The sequence below is a fragment of the Cygnus atratus genome, chromosome 7, assembly GCF_013377495.2.
Source record: "Cygnus atratus isolate AKBS03 ecotype Queensland, Australia chromosome 7, CAtr_DNAZoo_HiC_assembly, whole genome shotgun sequence".
NCBI lineage: Eukaryota > Metazoa > Chordata > Aves > Anseriformes > Anatidae > Cygnus > Cygnus atratus.
Window position 1 is genome coordinate 21,457,178 of NC_066368.1, and position 23,675 is coordinate 21,480,852.

General features: G+C 44.1%; 1 protein-coding gene across 1 annotated transcript in view; it reads left to right on the forward strand.

The window, feature by feature from the left end:
• CHUK (component of inhibitor of nuclear factor kappa B kinase complex) overlaps positions 1 to 23,629 on the forward strand; it is a 29,643-nt gene extending 6,014 nt beyond the window's left edge. The window contains exons 5-21 of the mRNA XM_035545575.2: positions 36 to 124; positions 794 to 883; positions 1,085 to 1,209; positions 2,180 to 2,287; positions 5,243 to 5,378; positions 6,363 to 6,557; positions 6,877 to 6,979; positions 8,040 to 8,163; positions 9,408 to 9,559; positions 10,676 to 10,737; positions 13,711 to 13,820; positions 14,901 to 14,950; positions 15,705 to 15,801; positions 16,634 to 16,781; positions 19,481 to 19,617; positions 21,100 to 21,199; positions 23,197 to 23,629. Coding sequence (XP_035401468.2) covers positions 36 to 124; positions 794 to 883; positions 1,085 to 1,209; positions 2,180 to 2,287; positions 5,243 to 5,378; positions 6,363 to 6,557; positions 6,877 to 6,979; positions 8,040 to 8,163; positions 9,408 to 9,559; positions 10,676 to 10,737; positions 13,711 to 13,820; positions 14,901 to 14,950; positions 15,705 to 15,801; positions 16,634 to 16,781; positions 19,481 to 19,617; positions 21,100 to 21,199; positions 23,197 to 23,223 — 1,853 coding nt within the window. The 3' untranslated portion in view covers positions 23,224 to 23,629. The remainder of the gene's footprint in view (positions 1 to 35; positions 125 to 793; positions 884 to 1,084; positions 1,210 to 2,179; positions 2,288 to 5,242; positions 5,379 to 6,362; positions 6,558 to 6,876; positions 6,980 to 8,039; positions 8,164 to 9,407; positions 9,560 to 10,675; positions 10,738 to 13,710; positions 13,821 to 14,900; positions 14,951 to 15,704; positions 15,802 to 16,633; positions 16,782 to 19,480; positions 19,618 to 21,099; positions 21,200 to 23,196) is intronic.
• Positions 23,630 to 23,675: the final 46 nt, after the last annotated feature.

A 23,675-nucleotide genomic window follows, 5' to 3' on the forward strand; every position in this document is an offset into this window, starting at 1 on the left:
TGTGTTTTTTCTCTTAAATCCCACGTGTCTTTCAGGGTCTGGTATCCAGTATTTGCATGAAAACAAAATCATACACAGAGATTTAAAGCCTGAAAACATTGTTCTACAGGATGAAGGTGGGAAGGTAGGTCAGGTGGCCTCTGTCAGCAGTGTTCCAGCTGTCATTTCTAGAAATTGTCAGCAGCTTTGTTTTGCCTGAGAGAAATAAAAGAGAGGGGGTAGTTTCTGGCATTGAACTGGGCTGAAAACTCAACTCTGAATTTGTGAAAAGTTCACATCTTCTTGGAGAATCAAATCCTATTTTGCTTATTCTGAAAACCATGTCAAACAACTTTTGCTTCCATTCCAAAGAACCTTTCATGCAACAGAATATGAATGATATGAGATTGTAGCCTATGATAACGGTACATTTGTGGGGTTGACAGTTGCATGTACAATCAAACTAGTTCAAATAGACAGCCTAGGGGATTTTTTAATAAACGGGGTTTTCTTTATTGTCACTGTTTTAGTAAATAACTTCAAATGCCAAGATAGAAAGCTGGATACAGCCAAGCTATAACTGGCCAAGCTCTATAAATAGAGTCTAAGCTGAGTTAGGTGAATGAGGCCAGCTTACATGGTGAAACAGCAGGCTTTAACACTGTGTCACATTTCAGAGTTTCACCATGGACCTTTTCTGGAATTTCTGTTCTCTTTCCCCTTCTTATGTGCATGCTTTGGATGTCACTGAACAGGTTTGGTTTTGTTTGATTGTTTTGTTTGTTGTTTGATGAACTATTTAAACTGCTTTCAGATTGTTCACAAAATAATAGACCTGGGTTATGCAAAGGACCTGGACCAAGGAAGTTTATGCACTTCGTTTGTTGGAACATTACAATATTTGGTAAGATGGGGGGGTGGGGGGGTGATGTATACAAATAGTTTGTTATTACCACATTTTACAGAATCATGGAAGCATGTGTCAGAACCTGCACAGGTCCCTTGTCAGCCTCCAGCTGGCACCGGGGCTGGCACCAGCTCTAGGTCAGGGCAGCTGTGGCCTGAAAACGCTGCTTTCAAATTGTCTTTTTATGCTGTTTTCTAGGCTCCTGAACTCTTTGAGAATAAATCCTACTCTGTTACTGTTGATTACTGGAGCTTTGGAACGATGGTGTTTGAGTGCATTGCAGGATTTCGACCTTTCTTACATAATCTACAGCCATTCACCTGGTAAGACGTCCTCAAGAGGACCCAATGTCTGTTGTGTGTAGTGAGGGGACTGTGTGAACCGGAATGACAGATTTATTGCCGGTTGCATGGTGAGGCTGTTGGTCTGTTCAGCTTTGCAGAAGCAGGTGTTTCTTCCGTGGCATCAATGATGATTCAGTTGGCTATTTATACATACTGTCATAGGTGCTGATTACCTCCTGTAATAGCCTCTGGGTATAGCAGTTCCTTCAAAAGGGAAATTTGAATCAAAAAAAATAAATTATAAACCAGTCAGTTAAATGATGGTGCATTGAGGCAGCAGCAGTGTCAGAAAAATTTCAGGTAGGAGGAGTCATACAGTCCTATGTTCACCTAGGCCGTGAGGTTACTTAGGTTTTAGCAATAAATAACACACACCAGACAGTGTGTTCTGTAGTAAACACATAGGATGTGCTTTTAAATAACTTCACAAAAATGAGGACTAAAAGACTTTAACCTGCATGTGGAAGTTTCTTCTTGCTCTTTGATAGCTACAACAAGGGGCAGAGATGCTTATTTATGTATTTCCACTTCTTACCTTGCAATATCAGTACTGTATGCAAGCCAGGTATTTAAAAGGGTGATTCTGCAGCAGAACAAACGTTATTTTATTATTTTAGTAATTCAGTATTTGTCCCACTTTTTCCAACATATGGAAAACTTGCCCTGGGGTCAGTGAATGGTTACCTGTTGATCCTTTTGTTTAATGCTCTCCAGATGTCCTTGCAAGCAGATGTGAAAATGTTTCCAGAGGCAGAGATAATTGCAAGGGTTCATTTCTTCGTCTTGGAGGTAGTTGTTCTAGGTGGATTGTTTGGAAATGTCTTCTTTGCCCTGAAAGAACAGTGTATTTTCTAAAGTTACTATAATTTGGCACTTCCTGCTGATGCCAAATTTAACTTGTCCCTTTACAAAAGTAAAACTGTTAGTATATCCACAAATTATTTTCTAGGCATGAAAAAATCAAGAAGAAGGATCCAAAGCACATATTTGCTTTCGAAGAGATGAATGGGGAAGTTCGCTTTAGTACTCATTTGCCACAGCCTCACAGTGTCTGTAGGTAAGCGTGATGATGTGATTAAAAGTGATAATTTTTGGCTCGCCTTTTAAACAGAATGGTCCTTCTTTCTTCTAAACACTGTTTGAGCCCTCAGGCAAGCTACCATTTGCAGTTAAGTAATAGGGTATGGGAAACATAAGCCCCATTTTTAATAAGGGAAAGAAGGAAGACTAGGGGAACTACAGGCCAGTCAGTCTTATCTCTGTGCCCAGCAATATTGTGGAGAAGATCCTCCTGGAAACTCTGCTAAGGCACATGGAAAATAAGGAGGTGGTTGGCGACAGCCTACATGACTTCACTAACTGCAGATTGTGCCTAACAAATCTGGTGGCCTGCTATGATGGGGTGTCCTGGTTTCACCTAGGATAGAGTTAACTTTCCTCCTAGTAGCTGGTATGGTTCTGTGTTTGGGATTTAGGATGAGAATAATGTTGATATCACAGTGATGCTTTAATTGTTGCAGAGCAGTGCTTACACTAAGCCAAGGACTTTTCGGTTTCTCACACTGTCCTGCAAGTGGGCAGACTGGGGGTGCAGCAGGAGCTGGGAGGGGACAGACACAGGACAGCTGACCCAAACTGGCCAAAGGGGTATTCCGTACCATCTGACAGCATGCTGAACAATTAATATGGGAGGGCTGGCCGGGGTGGGGGGACCGGCTGATCGGGGATAGGCTGGGCATCAATCAGCGAATGGTGGTGAGCGAATGGCTGTGTGGTGCTTAGTTGCTTGCCGGGTTAAACCGCAACATGGGATTACAGCATTGGTGAACAGGGGAAGAGCAGCTGACATCGTCTATCTGGACTTGTGGAAAGCATTTGACACTGTCCCCCATGATATCCTTGTCTCTAAATTGGAGAGACTTGGATTTGACGGATAGACTACTCGGTGGGTAAGAAATTGGCTGGATGGTTGCACTCAAAGAGTTGCAGTCAACGGCTCATTGTCGAGGTAGAGACCAGTGACGAGTGGTGTTCCTCAGGTGTTGGTGTTGGGAGTGGTGCTGTTTGACGTATTTGTCTGTGACGTGGACAGTGAGATGCAGTGCACCCTCAGCAAGTTTGCTGATGACACCAGTAGACACACTGGAGGGAAGGGAAGGGACGCCATCCAGAGGGACCTGGGCAGGCTTAAGAAGTGGGCCCTTGTGAACTTCATGAGGTTCAACAGGCCAAGTGTAAGGTCCTGCACCTGGGCCAGGACAATCCCAAGCCCAAATCCAAGCTGGGTAGGCAGTGGATTGAGAGCAGCTCTGAGGAGAAGGACCTGGGGGTGTTGGTTGATGAGAAGCTCAACAAGAGCTGGTAATGTGCGCTGGCAGCCCAGAAAGCCAACCGTACCCTGGGCTGCACCAACAGCAGTGTGGGCAGCAGGGAGAGGGAGGGGGTTGCCCCCCTCTGCTCTGCTCTCGTCAGACCCCATCTGGAGCCCTGTGTTCAGCTCTGGGGCCCTCACAACAAGAAGGACATGCATGGACCTATTAGAGCGAGTCCAGAGGGGGCCACAAGGATGGTCAAAGGGCTGGAGCACTTCTGTTACAGAGACAGGCTGAGGCAGTTGGGATTGTTCAGCCTGGGGAAGGCTCCGGGGAGACCATACAGCAGCCTTCCATTACCTAAAGGCGGTCTACAGGAAAGCTGGAGAGGGACTCTTTGTCACGAAATGTAGCGATAGGACAAGGTGAAATGGCTTTAAACTAAGAGAGCGTAGGTTTAGATTAGACGTTAGGAAGAAATTCTTCCCCGTGAGGGTGGTGGGACACTGGCACAGGCTGCCCAGAGAAGCTGTGGATGCCCCACCCCAGCAGTGCCCAAGGCCAGGCTGGATGGGGCTCTGGGCAGCCTGGGCTGGTGGGAGGTGTCCCTGTGCATGGCAGGACTTGGAAATGGATGGGCCTTAAGTTCCCTTCCAACCCACACCATTCTGTGATTCTATGAATAGCCTATAGCCACAGTGGCTCGTTTTTTGATACTTTGGGCTGTCCAATGAGAGTGGCGGTATTAATTATATGGTAGCAGTTTGCCTTGCAGTGCGAGCTCTGTCACTGCTTTCTGCCCATTATCACATGGCCACTGAGTAATATCTACCTGAAAATTTGATGGTATTAAATCTCATAAAACAGGTCTTAAACACTTCTAATATAACTTAGTCACAGGTACTTGAATTAGCTGCTCTGTGAAAGCAAAGGCTTCTAGTACTTGTGATGGATAAAAACTGCAGCAAGCCCAGCAAAGGACACAAAGATGGTCAGAGCCTGCTGAGCGTATTAAAAAAGAGGTCCCTGAAGCTGGGATTGTTCAGACCGACAAAGGCAAAGGGGGATCTGATTTTTGTCTCCCACTGTCTAGTGGGACATTAGAGACAACGGATTCAGACTCTTACCAGGGGGCAAAATGAAAGGACAGAAGGCCACAGTGCAAGTTTCAAAAAGGGAAGTGAAATTTGACATAAGAAAAAGTCACCCCATGCTAGTAATGCATCCATGGGACAGGCCCAGGCAGTGGGAATTCGTCGTGCTTATATCCCTGATACGGCCCTGTGCAGCCTGCTGGATCTGTGGCACTGGCCCTGCTGGGAGCAATGCCCAGACCGAGAGACCTCTGGGAGTGTCTCCAACCCAAATTAAGAAGGAAGAATTAAGGATTCTGACCAAGTCAGAAGTCAGACTCAGGTTATTTGTCGCTTATCTAAAGACACAAGTGCTGAAGTGTCCAGCAGGTGCAGCACAACTCATTGGCACTGGCAAACTTCTAGGAAAAGTACTGAAGTTGAGAATAAAATATAACTAGAGTTATGTAGTGCTTTGAGCTTTTTGCACTGCTTACTACTCTTCGAGATGTTCTCGTAACCTTACTGCTTTTGTAAGACTTTGGTTTCCTAAGTGGGTTTAGCGTGGCAGAGTATCTGCCTTCTCTTTCTCATGACTCTTCTGTTTATAAAGTTGTTATTGTTTAGTTTAATTGTAGAACCCATGGAAAACTGGTTGCAACTGATGCTGAATTGGGATCCACAACAGAGGGGTGGAGGTTTTGATCCTGAGACCAGTCGCCCAAAGTGTTTCGTAGTAATGGATCACATACTGAATTTGAAGGTGAGCGTAGTTTTATTGGGTTTACTGAAAGCAGAGGACAGAAATTGCATTCAGTGGAGCAAGGCTATAATCCTGGCATCATCCAACGTGTGGATCATGAGGAATGTTTTTGCTGGTATTGGGAAGTGTATATGCAGCCTGTCCAGTACATATTTGAAGGCAAAACATCACCAGTTATATTAATCTCTCTGGAAGAATGGCCCTATATTCCCGCCTGTCATCTTAGTAAGGACTCAGCAAGCTCAAGTGATGGTTTAATATTTTCTAATGACTTTTGAACACTGTTACTGATACTGTGATTTCCAGGCCCATGTACTACTACGTGTAGTAGAGCAAAGATTATATTCACTTGGCTGTTCCCCTCCAAGTAATTTATTGGAGCTTTGCTGCAGTGAGACTAGCTGAGGCAAGTGTGTGCAGAAGCCAGAGGACAGTTTGGTCTGATCTGGAAGGATTCCAGAGGAATTGGAGACTGAAGCAAGAAATGTTGTGCCAATAATTGGGACTTGAAAAAATCTGTATATTGCGGTGGGGTTTGGGTCCTACAGTCTCCACCCAGATACAGTAAAACTAGAGAAAGCAATGAGAAGATAGGCAGAGGTGTGTAAATGCTTTCTTTACATGGAGGAATTAAAAGATGTGAGACTCCCCTTCTTAGGAGCGATGTTGGCCAACATCAGAGACAGCAGGACTGAAGATGGCCTTTTTTCTAGCTTATCGCTATTCTTTTGACGTAATTAAGCTGCGGCATGGCTTATGAAAGCTGTTAGTGGGTTTGATCATAGTTTTCTCTGACATTAAAAGGTAAAGGCCCAGGCTTTGAATTTTTTATTATGGGGCTTTTACTTGATTGTTGTGGCTATCAAAACTCTAATGATGCTCTTAGCCTAACTTACATTTATTGCTACATACTCCCTCCAACGTCTTTGTGCCCTTTGTCTTTGACAGCCAGTGATTTGTAATTAACTTGTACTCTTTTTACAGATAGTACATATCCTAAATATGACCTCTGCCAAGATTGTTTCATTTCTCTTGCATCCCGAGGAAAGCCTTCATTCCCTTCAGACTCGGATTGAGTATGAAACTGGAATAAGTACTGGTAATCAGGAACTGCTATTGGAAACAGGAATTTGCCTGGACCCCCGGAAGCCTGCTTCCCAATGTGTTATTGATGGCGTAGTAAGAATGATTCTGTTCATTTAATGTCTTTCACATTCTCAGGAAATGTAAAATCTTAGGAAAGATTAATTGCCTTGTTCTCTTCCCACTGGAGAGTTTACTCTATGCAGCATTATTTTCTTTATTGGGTAATGTAAATTAGGTTCCTGTGGTTATACTTTAAATCTTTATTTAAAGTAACTTGCTAGCAAATGGTCCTGTGTTTCTGTAGGATCTATCAAAATGTGTTTTTTTAAGGCATCAGATGAGTTTCTGTCAACAATAATTAGTTCATGTTGTAACCAGGATTTCTCATGTTCATGTTCTTTTTCCTCACCAGAGAGGCTGGGATAGCTATATGGTCTATTTGTTTGATAAAAGCAAAACTGTCTATGATGGACCCTTTGCTTCTCGGAGTCTGTCCGACTGTGTAAATTACATTGGTAAGTAATGCTGGAGGACCCTTGGACCTGAAAGCATTGCTTCTCACTTAATATAGAAGTAGATTTGCCTTACAGATCTCTGTGTATATCTTGAAGGGCAGCCTCTAGTTCAAAGAGGACCGTTTAAGAACCTGGAGCAGCCTAACATCTACTGTTTCATCTACAGTGCTGTATTTCCACTTTTTGTAGATTTAACAGGTCAAAGCATTTATTGCCTGACCTACTATACCTCTGTGTAAGAAAAAACAGTGTCAAAGGACAGGAGACATCTGCAAGGATGCTGCATGTAAAGGAAATGCCTCATGACACATACCAGTTACTGTTAAATAGATTAATTTTCTTTGGACTAATTCTGCAGGATTTCCCTGTCTCCTTTTACTGCCACTCAGGTTTATTCTGTGTGTTTGTTTGTTTTCTATATGTTGGACTGTTTTATTCTGGTGAATCCCCTTGTGTTGCCCTATTCTGCTGAATATCTTGGGGCTAAGGCTTTTTACAACACGCTCATTGATATCCCAGTGTACTGACAGTTCCTCATCTCTATAGGGGAACCCACATGAATCCTACATCTTTTCCTTAGGTATCTACTTCAGGAATCTGGAGGGAAATGTAAAGAAGATTTGAAGGCAATTTCAGATGAAACATGTGTCAGGACAGTGACCAGTGTCAATTGGTTAAAGAGAGCAACTAAATTTGCATTGATAGCTTAAGCAAGTGCTTCAGGTAACGGAGTTATTGGATAAAACCAATCATGGGTTCTGCCTTCTGCTGTGTTTCATGTGGTGTTAGTCCATGTCTTGTAGTGCCAAAAACCAAAATTCTCAAAGAAATCTTAGCTGTGAGTTTAAACATGAGCTACTGCCTGGCCAGTACCTGGGAACTGTAACATGAAAAGCTTATTTGTTACATGGTGATGCTTAAGCACATCTAAGCAGCTCTTATATGTCTTGATCTCTTAGTTTAGGCACCTAAATCAGGAATTTGGAATGGTGTAAGCACTAGGCTCCTTTTCTAGAGTTGTTCTTTCATTTATGTACAGTCATGTTTTTCTTGCATTCAGTACAGGATAGTAAAATCCAACTGCCAATTCCTCAGCTGCGCAAGGTATGGGCAGAAGCAGTTCACTACGTGATTGGCCTAAAAGAAGATTATAGCAGGCTTTTCCAGGGCCAGAGAGCTGCCATGTAAGTTGTTATTCCTAATTCAGGAGATATACTATTATATAAGCATGGAGACTGAATGGAAATGTACATCTCAGGGGAGTTTTGATTACCAAAAATTTTACAGCCCTCTGCTCTTCTGTACTTCTACATTATAAAGCGTATCTGGGCTTGGAAATAGTTCCTCTCCATGAATTTTACTGCATAGTTCCTGATGTTGATAATAATTAAAGAAAGTTGAACCTTGAATATAGTCACAGACTTCCAGAATGGCTGAGTTTGGCAGGGACCTCTGGAGGTTATCTGGTCTAACCTCTGCTCAAGCAGCTTTCCCAGGACCACATCCAGACAACTTGGAAAGATCTCCAAGGAGGGAGACCCCACAACCTCTCTGGGCGACCTGTGCCAGTGCTCCGTCATCCACGCAGTAAAAAATTGTTCCCTGATGTTCAGATGGAACCTCCTGTGTTTTCATTTTTGGCCTATTGCCTCTTGTCCTGTAACTGGGCACCACTGAAATGAGCCTGGATCAGTCTATACCCTCCCTTCAGGTATTTGCACGTGCTGATCCTCAGTCAGCCTTCTCTGCTCCAGGCTGAACAGTCCCTGCTCTCTCAGCCCATCCTCATAGGAGGAGGGCTCCAGTCCCTTAATCATCTTCATTGGACTCTCTGCAGCAGCTGCACATCTCTCCTGTACTGGGGAGAGCAAACCTGGACCCAGCGCTCCAGGTGTGACCTCACCACAGTTGAGCAGAAGGGAGGGATCACATCACCTCCCTCAGCCTGCTGGCAGTGCTCCTCCCAACGCAGCCCAGGACAGTTGTTTCACAGAATCCATGGAACTGGTGACAGAATCTATGGAACTGTTTGCTACGTTTGTAGGTTTTATCCTATGACTGAGCAGCAGAATGGGCACTGTTCTATATCTCAAATGATAAAAAGGTGACATCATCCACATGGAGCCACATGTGCTACAGGAGCCCGTATATGCTAAAAATAGTCCACGCTGCAAAGACAGTTTAACGGGGGTGGGAGCGAGGGAGGAAGGAACCATGAAAGTACTTTCTCTTTTGCTTGCTGAGCACCTGCAGCTTCTGTGGATGTGAGTCTGTGGCCCCACCGAGACTCCCTGTTGCAAAGATCTTAGGCAATTTTTTGCTAACTGTGTCTTTCCTTCAGGTGATGTGACAGCTTCTTTGGGCTCTGGCTACATAAGTCCACCTACACTTTTCAACTAACATGTGCTGTTCTTGTTTCATTTGTTAGGCTGAGTCTCCTTCGGTATAATGCCAACCTAATCAAAATGAAAAACAATATGGTATCGGCATCTCAGCAACTGAAAGCAAAGCTGGAGTTCTTTCATCAGAGCATTCGCCTCGACCTGGAGAGATACAGTGACCAGATGGCTTATGGCATATGTACGTATTTGTGTAATACTCACCTGAGTTTCTTTTCTGATCCTGTAAAGGATCAGGTTGACTATGAAGGACTGTGGGTAGGAACTAGCTTAAAAGAAAATGAATGCAGGAGCAGCTATTCTGTTCCTCAGCATCTTTATGTTTTTGCTGGGAGCAAATGGAAGAGAAGAGTTTGGCACAAGCAAAGGCAGGAAGATAATAAGTACAAGATGTCTGCATACCTTCAGGCACAGTGAAACAAGTAGATTGTTCCCAACTAATCATACCAAGGCAAGAAAATAAAGGAACATTGGGCTTCTGTAGCGCATATGGCTCCATGTGAATGATGTCACTTTTTTATCATTTAAGATATGTAACACTGCCCATTCTGCCACATACTCATGTTGTAAGTATTTGCTATTTATTTTTTCAAAGTCTTACTGATTTGGAATGGTCAGTGGGCATAAGGTGAAGGGCAGAGTTGCTGCACTTGATGTGCAGTAGGAGGGCTACTAACCATCTGTGGCAAAAGAAACTAACATGGTAATTGTAACACTGTTTTGAACAGCACTGAAAGAGCAATCTTGTGGTGGTTGATATCAGGAGGTAGCACAAGTCAGGTTGAGAGATTAGGTAAAAAGAAAAAGCCCTAACTGCAGTTTTAATGTTGTACAAATGTTTGGATCTTACAAATATTATTCAGGGAACAGTAGCAATTTATGCACAGTTTGGACATATGGCCAGAAAATGAAACTTGAGTCAAAAATTATAACTGGGCAGAAGGATGATGTTGGAAAATAGAAGTACTCAGTGAACTGTTTTTGTACAGTCTGTTTAATCAAATGTGGCAGTTGTTGATCTTAATAATGGTGTTTAAAGACTTAAAGCCATTTTAGACCAGTGATTGCAAACAGTGAAATCCTAACAAACAGTTTGCTTCAAGTTAAGGTCAGCTCGGAGTTTCTGTTACATTGTGACTTTGCTGGCTCTCTCTGATCTCTGGGTTTATGGCTCCTGCTTGGAGATTTGGCCTTACGCTGTTTGTGTTTAAATTCAACTGATAGATGCAAAGTTCAGGTCACGCTTTATTTCTGTTATCTGTAGCTCTTTATAAGTTAACAAATCTCTTCTCTTAAGCTTCAGAAAAGATGCTCAAAGCATGGAAGGAAATGGAAGAGAAGGCTTCTCAGTGTGCCCAGGTAGGAGATATTAAAGAGGCTTTATTATCTCTCTGTGAAGGAGGATGTGACAGGAACTTTAACTGTCATCTATTGCTTTGTCCCTTCAGTCTATTTGATACACTTTATGTTGTGAGAATGAGAAAATCATGGCTACAGGAAGGAGCATTAAAAAGAAACAGTCCTCAGTCACAAGGTTGTTTGGATTTATTGGTTTGAACAAAACAAATGCAAATTTCACCAGACTCAGTTGTCTCTATAGGAGAGGAGACTACAGAGATGTGTTATTTATTGCAGAGAAGAAATAGCGTTGCTGTAGCCAAGAGTCTTTGTTGGTTTTGTTACACACAAAAGTTTGCATTGCTGAAGCTGAAAATAGTAGCAATCCCTTACTAAACCGTGGTTTCAAAATTGCACTACTTCATTTAGGAGTACAGACATACATTTGTTTAGATTTTGCGAGTAAATATGCAGATTAGGTTTTGGTAAAAGAAATTAAATCATAGAATCATAGAATATCCCGAGTTGGAAGGGACCCATAAGGATCATCGAGTCCAACTCCTGGCACCATACAGATCTACCCAAAATTTTAGACCATGTGACTAAGAGCACAGTCCAAATGCTTCTTAAATTCAGACAGGCTTGGTGCAGTGACTACTTCCCTGGGGAGCCTGTTCCAGTGTGTGGCCACCCTCTCCGTGAAGAACCTCTTCCTGATGTCTAGCCTAAACCTCCCCTGCCTCAGCTTGACACCATTCCCACAAGTCCTATCGCTGGTGATTAAGGAGAACAGGTCGGCGCCTGCCCCTCCACTCCCCCTCGTGAGGAAGCTGTAGGCTGCGATGAGGCCTCCCCTCAGCCTCCTCTTCTCCAGGCTGAACAGGCCCAGTGACCTCAGCTGTTCCTCATACGTCTTCCCCTCTAGGCCCTTCACCATCTTTGTAGCCCTCCTCTGGACACTCTCCAACAGTTTTACATCCTTTTTGTCCTGTGGTGCCCAGAACTGCACACAGTACTCGAGGTGAGGCCGCACCAGCACAGATGCGTTCTTAAGAAATTCAGAGTGCAGCTAGAGCTAGTTCTTACTCGCAGTTGTCCTAATGGATAATGGATGTCTTCATTTGTGGACAGTTGAGCTGACGTAATGGCTTTGTGTTTCTCAGAGAGTTAGTCCTACAAGAAGGTTTAGTTGAAATTTATCTACTACTTAGAATTCTGATCTCCATTTCTGAGGAATGAGCATTTTAATTCTACTTCCACTGAAAGCAGTGAGGACTTGGACTAATTCTGCTTACAGTTCTGTCCAGACCTTAATAGGGAAAGAGTAAACTTCTAGCTATGAAAATTAGGTTCGGAAGTAGGATGAGTGTAAAAGTTTATTGTCAAAGCCTGTTGTTTCTTCTTTTCTAATGGAAGCGGCAGCTTCCTTCAGGGCATACCCACCTGTTCCTTTGGGGGCTCTCCACAGGCTGCAGCCTGGATGTCTGCTCTGACATGGTCCTCCACGGGCTGCAGGGAAACATCTGCTTTGGTGTCTGGAGCACCTCCTTCCCTCCTTCACTGGTCTTGGTGTCTGCAGGGTTGCTTCTCTCGTACTTTTCTCACTCCTCTCTCACTGCTGTTGCACAATGTTTTTTGCCCTTCCTTAAATAGGTTATGACAGCACCGCTGCTTTGCCCAGCAGCAGGTACCTTTTGAAGCCAGCTGGAACTGGCTTTGTCCAGGATGGGGGCAGCTCCTGGTCTCTTTGCACAGAGGCCGCTTCTACAGCCCCGTGCTACCAAAACCTTGTCATGTAAACCCAATACGGTTCCATTTAGAAAGCAAAAAAGATAGAATGGAAGCTGCTTCTAGCAGAATAATTCAAAGCTGTTGATGGCTGTTTCCAGAAAACCAAGAGCATCAACATTTGTTTGCTTTGCAGAGTATCAGAATTATGTTCTGTCTTCAAGCTGTGTAGTCCAATAAGTAGTCACACCACATAACATTTATCAGGAATGGAAAATATTTTACCATGTAATATACAGTGGTATCTTAGACTATCTAGAGGGCACCTGAACTTCTGTGAGACACAGTTAGTCTGTGTAGTGAGCCACGGTGCTCCAGGTAGAGACTCTGACAACAGGGTTTACTTCACATTTTTCTCACAATCTGATTCTCTTTTGACCATGTGTGACTTTTCCTCTTCTTGGTTTGTTGTTTACTTTCAAGATGTCCTTTTCTGGTCAAGGGGTCACATCCCACTTATAGAGCCTCACGCTAAGTACTTCTGCAGCTTCAGCACCAAGTATGTTCTAGAAAATACCCCTTCTGCAGATCCTACAGCCCCAAGTCAGAAGGAAAAAGCTGAAATATCCCAAAATACTTTCTCAGGAAGGCAGTTTCTACGCCACCCAGTTGTGTTGTGTGATCAGTGCCCAGTCCATGGTACAAAGCTGTTAGCCTGTGTCTTCTCTACCATGCTACCGGAGATCTCTGGTGCGTGTCAGGCACCACTTGGCTAGTCCTCATGCTCAAGAAGTTTGTTGATGGTTACTTCATCTAAGTCATGTGGGGGGCTTGGTATGAGGTTGGTACCTTGCTCTGAGGAAGGTGCAAAATACTAGAAATATGTCAGACCAAAATACAGATTTATTTTACGCCCCCGGCATATGGAGGTGTAAAATAAATGTGAGAACATCCTTCGTTCATTCTGTAAGAGCAGGGGAAAAATTCTCCATTGCTGGAACATTTGCAGAGCCAGAGTGTGTGTGAAGTGTGCATCTTAAAGCGCTGTGATTTATATAGAAGTTGTTTTTTCTCGTCCAGTGTGATTGTCAGAGATGTGGATGTAGGTGATACCATCACTGAGAAGGTACTAATAGTGACCTCAGTTATTACAGCAGCAGCCATGTTGAAGAGCCTTTGTCTCCTGAAGTCTGCCCATTACCCAAATGTGTATTCTGGGAATTTATATCTCCTTCAGTTTGATTTGCAGCTACGTTTCCCCATTAGGCCGAAGATATCGGACATCTAGATGAACAGATCATGGCTCTGCACACAGAGATTGTGGAGCTTCAGAAGAGTCCATACGCAAGACGCCAAGGAGAAGTCATGGAGAGTCTGTAAGTCCTTTGCTTGCTGTTTTTGTTGTACATGAATGGATTTTGTGGACTTTGGCTTTTGAGCAATATTTTTTTGTCTTTTGTAATGGCTGTTCTGTCAGCACTTTAGAAATGCACTCCTCACTTTTTTTGCAATCTGAGTATACAGACTAGCTTTGCAATCAGTTTAAGATCATTCTGCTGGTAAGAGGGAAAGTCCCACTTTCTGTGGCATATGCTCCTCCTTCCTCTTGAAGATCAACTGATCAGTTAGCAACATAGTAAGGCAGATTGACACTGATCTGTCAGAAAGCTAGATGTCCAAGAAAGATTAGCATTCAGTCACAGGAGCAAGCTTACCTAGCTTGTCTAACTTAATTGGAGCCACACAATAACTAGACTTGGGGAAACATGGAGAACACAGCTGGAGAGAACAGGATGCTTTTCTGCCATTGACTATGAGACTTCATCTAAGAATAGGATGGGCCTAAGATATTCATATCTTGGTCTCAAATTAAAAATGCAGAGGATTTTTTTTGGCATTGGGGAAGAGTGAATTTACAGTGTTTCGTGAGAAAATTAGGAGTTCACTGTAAAAGAACATAGACTTAATGGGAAGAAGAAAAACACTATTGTCCTATTGTTTTTGATGTGGCTGTCTTTCTGTTTCCAGAATTTCACTGTAAAATTGACCAGGCAAAGTAAGCAGAACAGGAACAAGATTTTTTCAGGCAGTTGTGCAGAAGTACCTATAGTTGAAAATCAAGTTTGACAATTAAGGATATCACAGAATGATTGCACGTCTGAGCCACATGAAAATTTGACACTGAAAATAACCTCCAGTTAGTGGTTGTCTGAGAAGAAAATGCATAATCACAGGAAGAGACTGCTTTTAGGGAAGTCTTGACTGCCATCACAGGAAGAGTGTTACTGTATCCCAAATACCATACTTGTGCACTTGCAACAGAAGAAGGTGGCATCTCCAGTGTATGAGGTTCAGCAAGGCATAACTTAATTATAATGCTGTTGTGTTGTTTTTTTTTTTTTTCTTGAGTCATTTCTTTGTTGATACGTGTACGAATAATTTTCTTCTTTTTGAAGGGAACAGAGAGCCATAGACCTGTACAAGCAATTAAAAACAAGACCACCAGGTATGGAAGGAGATTGTTCAAAGACTATTTTGCATTTGTACCTGACCACTAATTTTTGCTAATTTTTCTGAACTCAAATCCTGCAACCCTGAAAATACTGTTCAGGAGAAGGCAAATTATTGTATTAAAGTTAACCAGACTCAAGAGCATACCTCAAGCTGATTTCTTCTTCTTGCTCAGCCTAGAGCTCTCCCAAATTCCTGTAGCACTGTTCCTCAGACATGAGTTTGTCCTACAATTTTCAGACTTGGAGCATCAGCCTTGAAGAAGTCTGTCTGCCTCCAGGCATTTTTTTTTCCTGTCCCAATTACAGGGTAGTCTTTTATTCCAACCAGATTCAGGAAGAACTCTGTCATCACTCCAGTCAAAGGGCAGTCTCTTTTCTCCTCCTTCTACGTCTTAATTGTACTGGATGGAGCCCCATGTCTGGGTGTTAGGTGTTCTGAACATAGTAGCTCATGAGTAGGAAGAGTCAGTTACTTATGCGTTTGGCAACCACCTGCAGACCTTGTTGAAACGAGTATCTGGGCAGCAAGAGTTGCTGGAATTGTATACATACCTGTGGAGAGAAGAGACATTAAGGAAAAGCTGTGCCTAATGAGAGATTTTAGCTGATTTCAGATTTTTTTTAATTATGTTTCAGTTTATGTGGCTGCACGTGTTCAGTGACTTTCCTTGGTGCTGGGCATTTGTGTCCACAGTGGCTCCTCAGTGAAGAGTATTATACTTATGTGGTGATTGATGTCCCTTCCAGATCATGCCTACAGTGACAGCACGGACATGGTGAAGATTATTGTGCAGACAGTTCAGAGTCAAGACCGAGTTCTCAAGGAACTCTTCGGCCATCTCAGGTACTTTATGCAGAAAAACAAACAAATGCAACTTTCAGTATTTGTATCTTTGGAGCAGGAAAGGAGAGGAAAACCATGGAGAACAGAACCCAGGTGATGTGTTCACGGATGTGAACTTCTCATAGCAGTATTAATTCTGCTCCTTTGTGTCAGAGTTGAATTTCCACCTAACTCTTTTAAAATGCAGCTAATGTATGCAACTAGTAGCAAAAGGGAGGAGAATGTAATGGCTTGTACTGTTAGCATCCAAGAGGCTGCTTTAAAATGTGACAAATTCTGCCAGTGCTTAGGTTGGGATTAAATTCTTTTTAAAAATAAAATAAAGAATAGTGTAACAGTTGAGAAGATAACTTTGATTTGTTCATTAAATTCTCAAACAGATCAACAAAAGAAATACTATGCAGATCTCAGTAATCAGCAAAACATGACCTAGTTTTATTTTCAGATGTGACTTATGCCACAAAAAAAAGTTGCTGGCTAAAGTATGGTCAGCCCACAGAGACCAGCAAAGACCAAAGAAAATTAAAATACCATGGTTGAGTTTCTCTGTTGTTCATTGTCATTAGGACCAATTTTTGTATCTCGTATAAGAATAGCTTATATTCTGGGTATTGTGTGTTGTCTGCTCGCTTTTTTGAGTTTTAACTGGACTTAGTAAAGTCCAGGGGCCTCTCCAGTCTTGTGGCTATTGTACCCGCATCACAGTGTTGTGCTAAGAGAAAGGACTGTTCTCACAGACGTTTTCGTGAATCCCAAGGTGAGGCCACCTTGGTCTTGCCAAAGCGTATTGCCACACAAGTAGAAAAGTAACTGTGTTTTGTTTTTATTTCAGCAAGCTCTTGGGCTGTAAGCAGAAGATTATTGACTTGCTTCCAAAGATTGAAGTGGCTTTAAATAACATCAAAGAAGCTGATAACTCGGTGATGCAGATGCAGGGCAAAAGACAAAGGGAGATATGGCATTTGCTCAAAATTGCTTGCGTAAGTAGCTTTTGGATTAGTTGTTGGCTCTTCCTTCCATTACAGGAACCAGGGAACATCAAAGGAAACTGTGAGGAGACAAGATCAAAACAGACCGAAAAAAAAAAAAAAAGATACATCCACACAACCGGTACTTTACTGTAGAGAAGGGAAGTTTGAAATGCTAATAGTTCACACAGATTTAGAAAGGCACTAGATAAATTAATGGAAAAGAAGTCCAGTAAAAGAGTTGTTGGTTCCAGTGAGTCCTCAGATGGCAAACTGCTGGAGGCTGGAGTACAGTACACATGACATGGCACGACATGAGCCTTGTTCTTAGGTTCCCTGAGCATGTAGCATCGGAGGGCATATACTGGGATAGGTGAACTCCAGTCTGCTCTTTTAAACCTATCATTATGATAGTATTGCTGCAAAAGTGAAATAGGTGCTTTCTTGAATAGTATAAGGTGTTCTAAGGATGCACTGCTTTTTATGCATCATTTCTAGTGACAGTAGAGCCAAAACAATCTCCTGATTTCCACATGCTAACATTTAAGGTCAGCATAGGAAACATAGTCTTTACGCGCTCAAAATAGTTGCTGCTGTGCATGGCTCACAGTTTAGGACATGGCACATTGCAGTGGGTTGGCCTTGATGGCCATCACATGCCCACCCAGCTGTGCTCTCACTCCCCATCCAGAGCAGGACACGGAGAGAAATAAAATGAAGAAACTTGTGGTTGGAGATATGGACAGGGAGATTGCTTGCTAATTACCATCAGTCATCACAGACTCAGCGTGGGGAAGATTAATTTAATTTTTTGCCAGTTGATAACAGTAGGACAGTGAGAACTGAAAAAAATAATAATAAAACCACTTTCGCTCACCCTCCCCTTCTTTCCAGACTCAACTTCGATCTCTGTTCTTCTGCCTGTTCCTGCCCTGGGCAGCACAAGTGGTGGGGAATGGGAGTTGCAGTCAGTCCATAACACTTCATCTCTGATGTTGCTTCTTCCTCGTGCTCTTCCCCTGCTGCAGTGCAGGGTACCTCCCATGGGATGCATTCCTTCCCAAGCTGCTCCTTTGGATGGGATGGAGTCCTTCAGGAGAGGACTTCTCCAGCATGGGTCCCCCACAGGTTGCAGCTCCTTCCACAAACCTGCTCCAGTATGGGCTCCACTCCACAAGCTGCATCTTCCTTCCAGGCACATCCACCTGCTCCAGCATGGGTTCTTCCATGGGCTGCAGTGGGACAGCCAGCATCACAATGGTTCTGTCCACAGGCTGCAGGGGAACTTCAGTGTGGTGCCTGGAGCACCTCCTGCCCTCCTTCACTGACCTTGGTGTCTGCACGGTTATTTCCCTCGTATTTTCTTACTCACTTTCTGCAGCTACTGTGCAGCATTTTTTATCCTTTCTTCAATGCGCCCTCTCAGAGGCTCAACCAGCATTGCTCACTGGCTCAACTCTGGCCAACAGCAGGTCCCTTTTGGAGCTGGCTCTTCTCTAACACAGGGCAGCTCCTGCCCACCCCTGCACCCTGCCCTCACTACCCAAACCTTGTCATGTAAACCCAATAGACACCTCCTCCAAATTCCTCATTGTAAAATACATGCCATGCATAGCACAGGTGACTTATTTGCAGAGAGAGTTGGCACCAGCTATTTGCAGAACCATCATCGAATCATTAAAGTTGGAAAAGATGTCGAAGATCATGTGGTCCAACCATCCCCCTACCACCACTATCACCCACTAAACCATGTCCCTAAATACCATGTCCAACCTTTCCTTAAAAACCCCCAAGGGACGGTGACTCCACCACCTCCCTGGGCAACCCATCCCAATGCCTAATCACTCTCTCTGAGAAGAAATGTCTCCTGATTTCCAACCTGAACCTCCCCTGGTGCAACTTGAGGCCATTCCCTCTAGTCCTATCACTAGTTACCTGTGAGAAGAGGCCGACCCCCAGCTCCCCACACCTCCCTTTCAGGTAGTTGCAGAGAGCAATGAGGTCTCCCCTGAGCCTCCTCCAGACTAAACAACCCCAGTTCCCTCAGCCGCTCCTCTCAGGACTTGTGTGCCAGGCCCTGCACCAGCTTCATAGCCCTTCTCTGGACACGCTCCAGGGCCTCGATGACCTTCTTGTAGCGAGGGGCCCAAAGCTGAACACAGTACTCGAGGTGTGGCCTCACCAGAGCAGAGTACAGGAGGACGATCACCTCCCTGGTCCTGCTGGCTGCACTAGTCCTGACACAAGCCAGGATGCCGTTGGCCTTCTTGGCCACCTGGGCACGCTGCCAGCTCATGTTCAGGCGAGCATTGACCAACACCTCCAGGTCCTTTTCCTCTGCACAGCTTTCCAGCCACCCTGCCCCAAGCCTGTAGTGTTGCATGGGGTTGTTGTGACCGAAGTGCAGGAGCCGGCATTTAGCCATGTTGAACATCATCCCCTTGGCCTCTGCCCATCGACCCATTCTGTCCAGGTCCCTCTGCAGGGCCTCCCTACCCTCTGGCAGACCGACACTTCCCCCCAGTTTGGTGTCATCTGCAAACTTACTGAAGGTTCTGTCAGCTGACTTCCTAGCTGTAGACTTTGCTTAGATTGTATATATAACAAATGGAGTTCATGGGGCCTAAATCACAAGTCTTGCATACAAAGTAAGCCTGACTAAATTCTTCCTTTTGTCTGTTACAGCAAATTGATAATTTTTTTTTTCCTAGACTCAGAGCTCTTCTCGATCACTGGTAAGCTCCAGCCTGGAAGGGGCAGCCTCAACTTCCGCAGCCACGTGGCTCCCCCAGAGCTCCTCGGAGCATGTACCTCACCCGCTATCATCTATGGCAACTCCTGGAGATGGGTAAGAACTATGGGGAAAGGATGCTGCTGCAGAGAAAGAGCCAATGTAACTATTGTTGTGCATACACTCTGAAATCCTGTCCTCTGCCACTGAAGTCTCCGGTGTTTGGGGGCCCATCCTGTTGACATGTCTTCACTTCCCATGTGGTGGTTTTTGGATAACAGGCAAGGAGCGTTATGGCATACTATACTGCCTCTGAAGGCAACGTTGTTGGGTTCCTGACTGGCATTTTTAAATAATTTCCTTCCAGCTACACCACAACAGTGGCCCAGGGGACCACAGCAAAATTAGACTTTGACCGGTTTCTTTTCATGCCCAAGTTCTGGTGGAAGTCCTAGATAAATCAGGCTATATTTAGTGCTTATTACAGACAGCTTCAGTGATTTTAAAAAGTCTTAATTGTGTCTGAAGCTGGGGTTATTAGCAAGCAGTCCATCTGGTTCAGTGTCTGTTTTTTTCATCCTTCCCAAAAAGTTTTCAATACCTAGTAATAGTAAGTTACTAGTGCTATAAAAATCAGAAGTTAGGTTAACTTTATTCACAAACTTCCACACTCTGGTCCTGTGCAAGTTCTACATACCACTCTCAGCTACAGCTTGGAATCTCTGTCAGCTAGCACTGTACAGTTAATTTCTTTCATGTCAGATTACTAAGTCTTGTGGTTGGTTGACTTTCATTATTAAGGTCTATCAGCTAGTCCTAGCTGAAGTAGGAGAGTTGTCAGGAGCTGAGGGGTTTGGATTTTGTCTTTTTTTTTTTTTTCCCCCACTCCTCTGAATTCAGTAATAGTTTTACTTCCAGTCAGCCTAACAGAAAGAAGACACTCCTCAAAGACTGCTCAGCACTCGATCTGCAGCAGTGATGATTTTGTTGACCAGGGCAGGGGTTATAAACACAAGCATTTCATTTATCAAACCATTTGGCCATCTGTTTGTTTTTGGGTGGTCAGGGAAATATTTAGGTTCTGAAGATACACATTTTCTAAGCAGGCTGTTGCTGGAAGTCAGTTTTTTGAAACTTGAGCAACTTTTGGTACCTTGTCTTTTCTGTCTGCTGCTGCAGGGCAAATTCCACCTCCAAGGGATGTGCATTGATCACTCTTTAATGAGTGATCTCATCAAAGCTCCTCTTTGAACTATGGCTTCGCTGTGAGGCACTGTACAAAGAGTTGAGAGATTTAATTCCAGGCCCTTTGTACTCAGCCTGCTTCCCTAGGTTCTGTTAAGGTTGGATTTCAGTGTGGTTTGTGTACTGCCTCTGAAGGGAAGGAGAGCAAATCCACACATCCAGGGTCAGGATCTGCACGATGCCACCGTAAGGCATGTTTTGTGCACTACAAGGCAGCTCCTACAACTGCAGAGAACAATTAGTTCTTGCGTTGTTTTTGGTTTTTTTTGTTTTGTTTTGTTTTCTTCAGTGCAGAGGCTACTGACATCAGTTTTAATTGTCTTTTAAATCTGTCTTCTTATGCCTTCCCTACAGGGAAGATTTTATTGATGTGATAGAAGAGAATCTGAATTATCTCGACCGCTTCAGCAGTATTTTGCAAGAGGCAAGACAAGAGCAGAGTAACAGCATGATGGTAAGCCTGTCGGTGTATTTCTGAGGACCTGATTTTTAAAAGCCACAAGATCCTTTTGGGGTGCAAATAACTCCTTAAATAGGGTAATTTGTAATTATGCAAATTGCTGTGGCTGGCACATGATGTCTTTCACTCCCCTGGACTCTGCTAACATGCTGGTCCTTACGGAAAGTAGTACTTGGAAAAGTGTCAGCTGGGTAGACTGCACAGTGAGACTCTCGGGCGGGTAGTGTTTGATCAGAATATTGGTTTCATTTTCAACAAGACTGTTCTGGTTCACATCCCTGCACTGGAGTGGGCAGGGCTCTCCAATTCCCAGAGCCCTCTTCTGGTTATTAAATGAAGCTCTCCTTAGGGCAGAAGCAGGGCTTAGAGAGTCCTAGGAAGGCTTTTTGTATTAATCTGTGTTTGAAATACCAAGACATGACAAAAGTAGATAAAGATCACCCAGAAGTGTTGATGTGATCTGAAACTGTTCCTGAACTACTGGTGAAGGCTGGTAAGTTACTGCTTAAAAGAGCTCAGTTACTGGGAGGATGAAGAGCACCACAGAATACCAGGTTTCTAGAAATGGTTCTTACCTGATTTTGGAGGCTATATCATAGAAACACCTATATAAATATAATGAGAAAAGAACAATTAGGCATGTATATCAACCTTTTTATCAAGAAGTGTCAATACAGCTTCTGTCAGCATGAGATTGTCTCACAGATTTATTGCAGTCTTCTAAGGAAGTCACTGATCTGTGGAGAAGTGAGATCTGCTGGCATGCTATACCTCGGATTTTCAAAAAGCTTCTTATAGTGTCTCCTTAGGGCTAACATCTGTTCTCATGGGATAAAAAGTTAAAGCTGTTTACCAGTTGTAACTGCCGAAATAGCAAGGAACAGAGGGTTGGAGAAATGGAGATGTTTGATGAAACGGAGCTATTGTAATTCTTAAACATTTTAATTCATAGACATTTTAATGTTCTGCTGTTTATGAAACACAGTAAACGGTGAAGTGAGTTTGCTGGAGTTACTAAGTTATTCAGGATGAGTTCAGTGAAATGAAAACTCATCAGCAAATGAAAACTCATTAGTAGGAGTTGCAGACAACTTCATAATACCAAGGCATTGAGCAATATGCATGTGGGGATGAAATTAGCCACTGATTAATGCAAAGTAGTTACGTTAGTAAGAAAACAACCTTAATTATGCATAGCTTGGTCTTTAGCCATTGGTCAATGAATACTCTGTTCAGCCCTGACAGGGTTGGTATCAATTCTGTAATACAATCTTTCCTGTTGTGTTTCCTTGCTGTTGCTGGAGAGGAGAAAGCAGACCTATGACTGCCTAGTTACCTGTTAATCTCTGTCCTCTCCGGCCTCTCATTCCAAGGTGCAGCATCTGTCTCTGGCATATTTTAACCCAGAAGGATTGTTTGTTGTGGTGGAGTCATGCTCTGCAGATCAGCATATGGTTTGTTTATGCTTGGTTTCTTTCCTGTTTTCCTTGCATCATGAAACAGAAGTTAGGCAACAGAAAAGCAGCAGAAAATTGAATTTGTCCTCTTCAATCCACTTGGAAAAAGACAGAGGAAAAAAAGAATAACTATAAAATTCTTTTCTCTGTTCTTACAGAACTATGACTTGGAGACTTTAGTTTTCTTTTTATTTTTTGTTCTTGCAGTACCTGTACAATCACTAGGACCAGCAGCACTAGGTTTTGTTGAGACACAGAATATAGTTCCCAAAATCACGTATTCACAGGATATAATTTCCGAAGTGACAGCACAGTACAACCCGTGACGTGCCTGAGTGCTGTAATGAGGACAGGGACTGTTGCACGGGAGGCAAACCGAGCAGTGAAAGTGTGAGGATTTTTTCAGCTGTTCCATCAAAATGATTCTTTTCAGGAGAGCCGCTAGATAGCGAGAACCCTTCGGTCACCGCCTTGCCCGCAGGCATGGAACAGCCGCTTCCTTCACGTCAGCCGTCTCCTTGCTTCTTCTTGCAGGGTTTTGACTGGAGTTGGCTGAAATAGCCCCGGGACCCCCCGTGCCGCTGTCTGCGAGTGCCTGCACGCAGAGAGGTTGCTGGGCTGCCCCGCGCCGTGACGGAGGGGCACAGCAGCCCCCTCGCCTCGCCTTTTGTAACCGCGGCCGAGCTGGTGACAACGGCTGCAGCGGATATACGGGACTGGCACCGGCGGCGTTCGGCGGCCTGCCGCCGTTAAAGCACGCAGCCGGGCGGCACCGCACCGAGGAAGCAGCCGCCGCTGCCGGGCTCCGCGCTGAGGGGACGGGGCCGGGCCCCGCCAAGGAGGGCGACGGGGGGGGGGGGGGGGGGGGGGGGGGGGCGGGCGGGGAACGGGCTGGAGCGGTTCGCGACGTGTGCCGCAGACGCGCGTGTGTTTTAACCCGAGTTTATTGTAAATAAACGCTGCCCCCAGGCCCCCCGCAGCCGTCCTGCCGCCCTGCTCGGGCAACCGGGCCG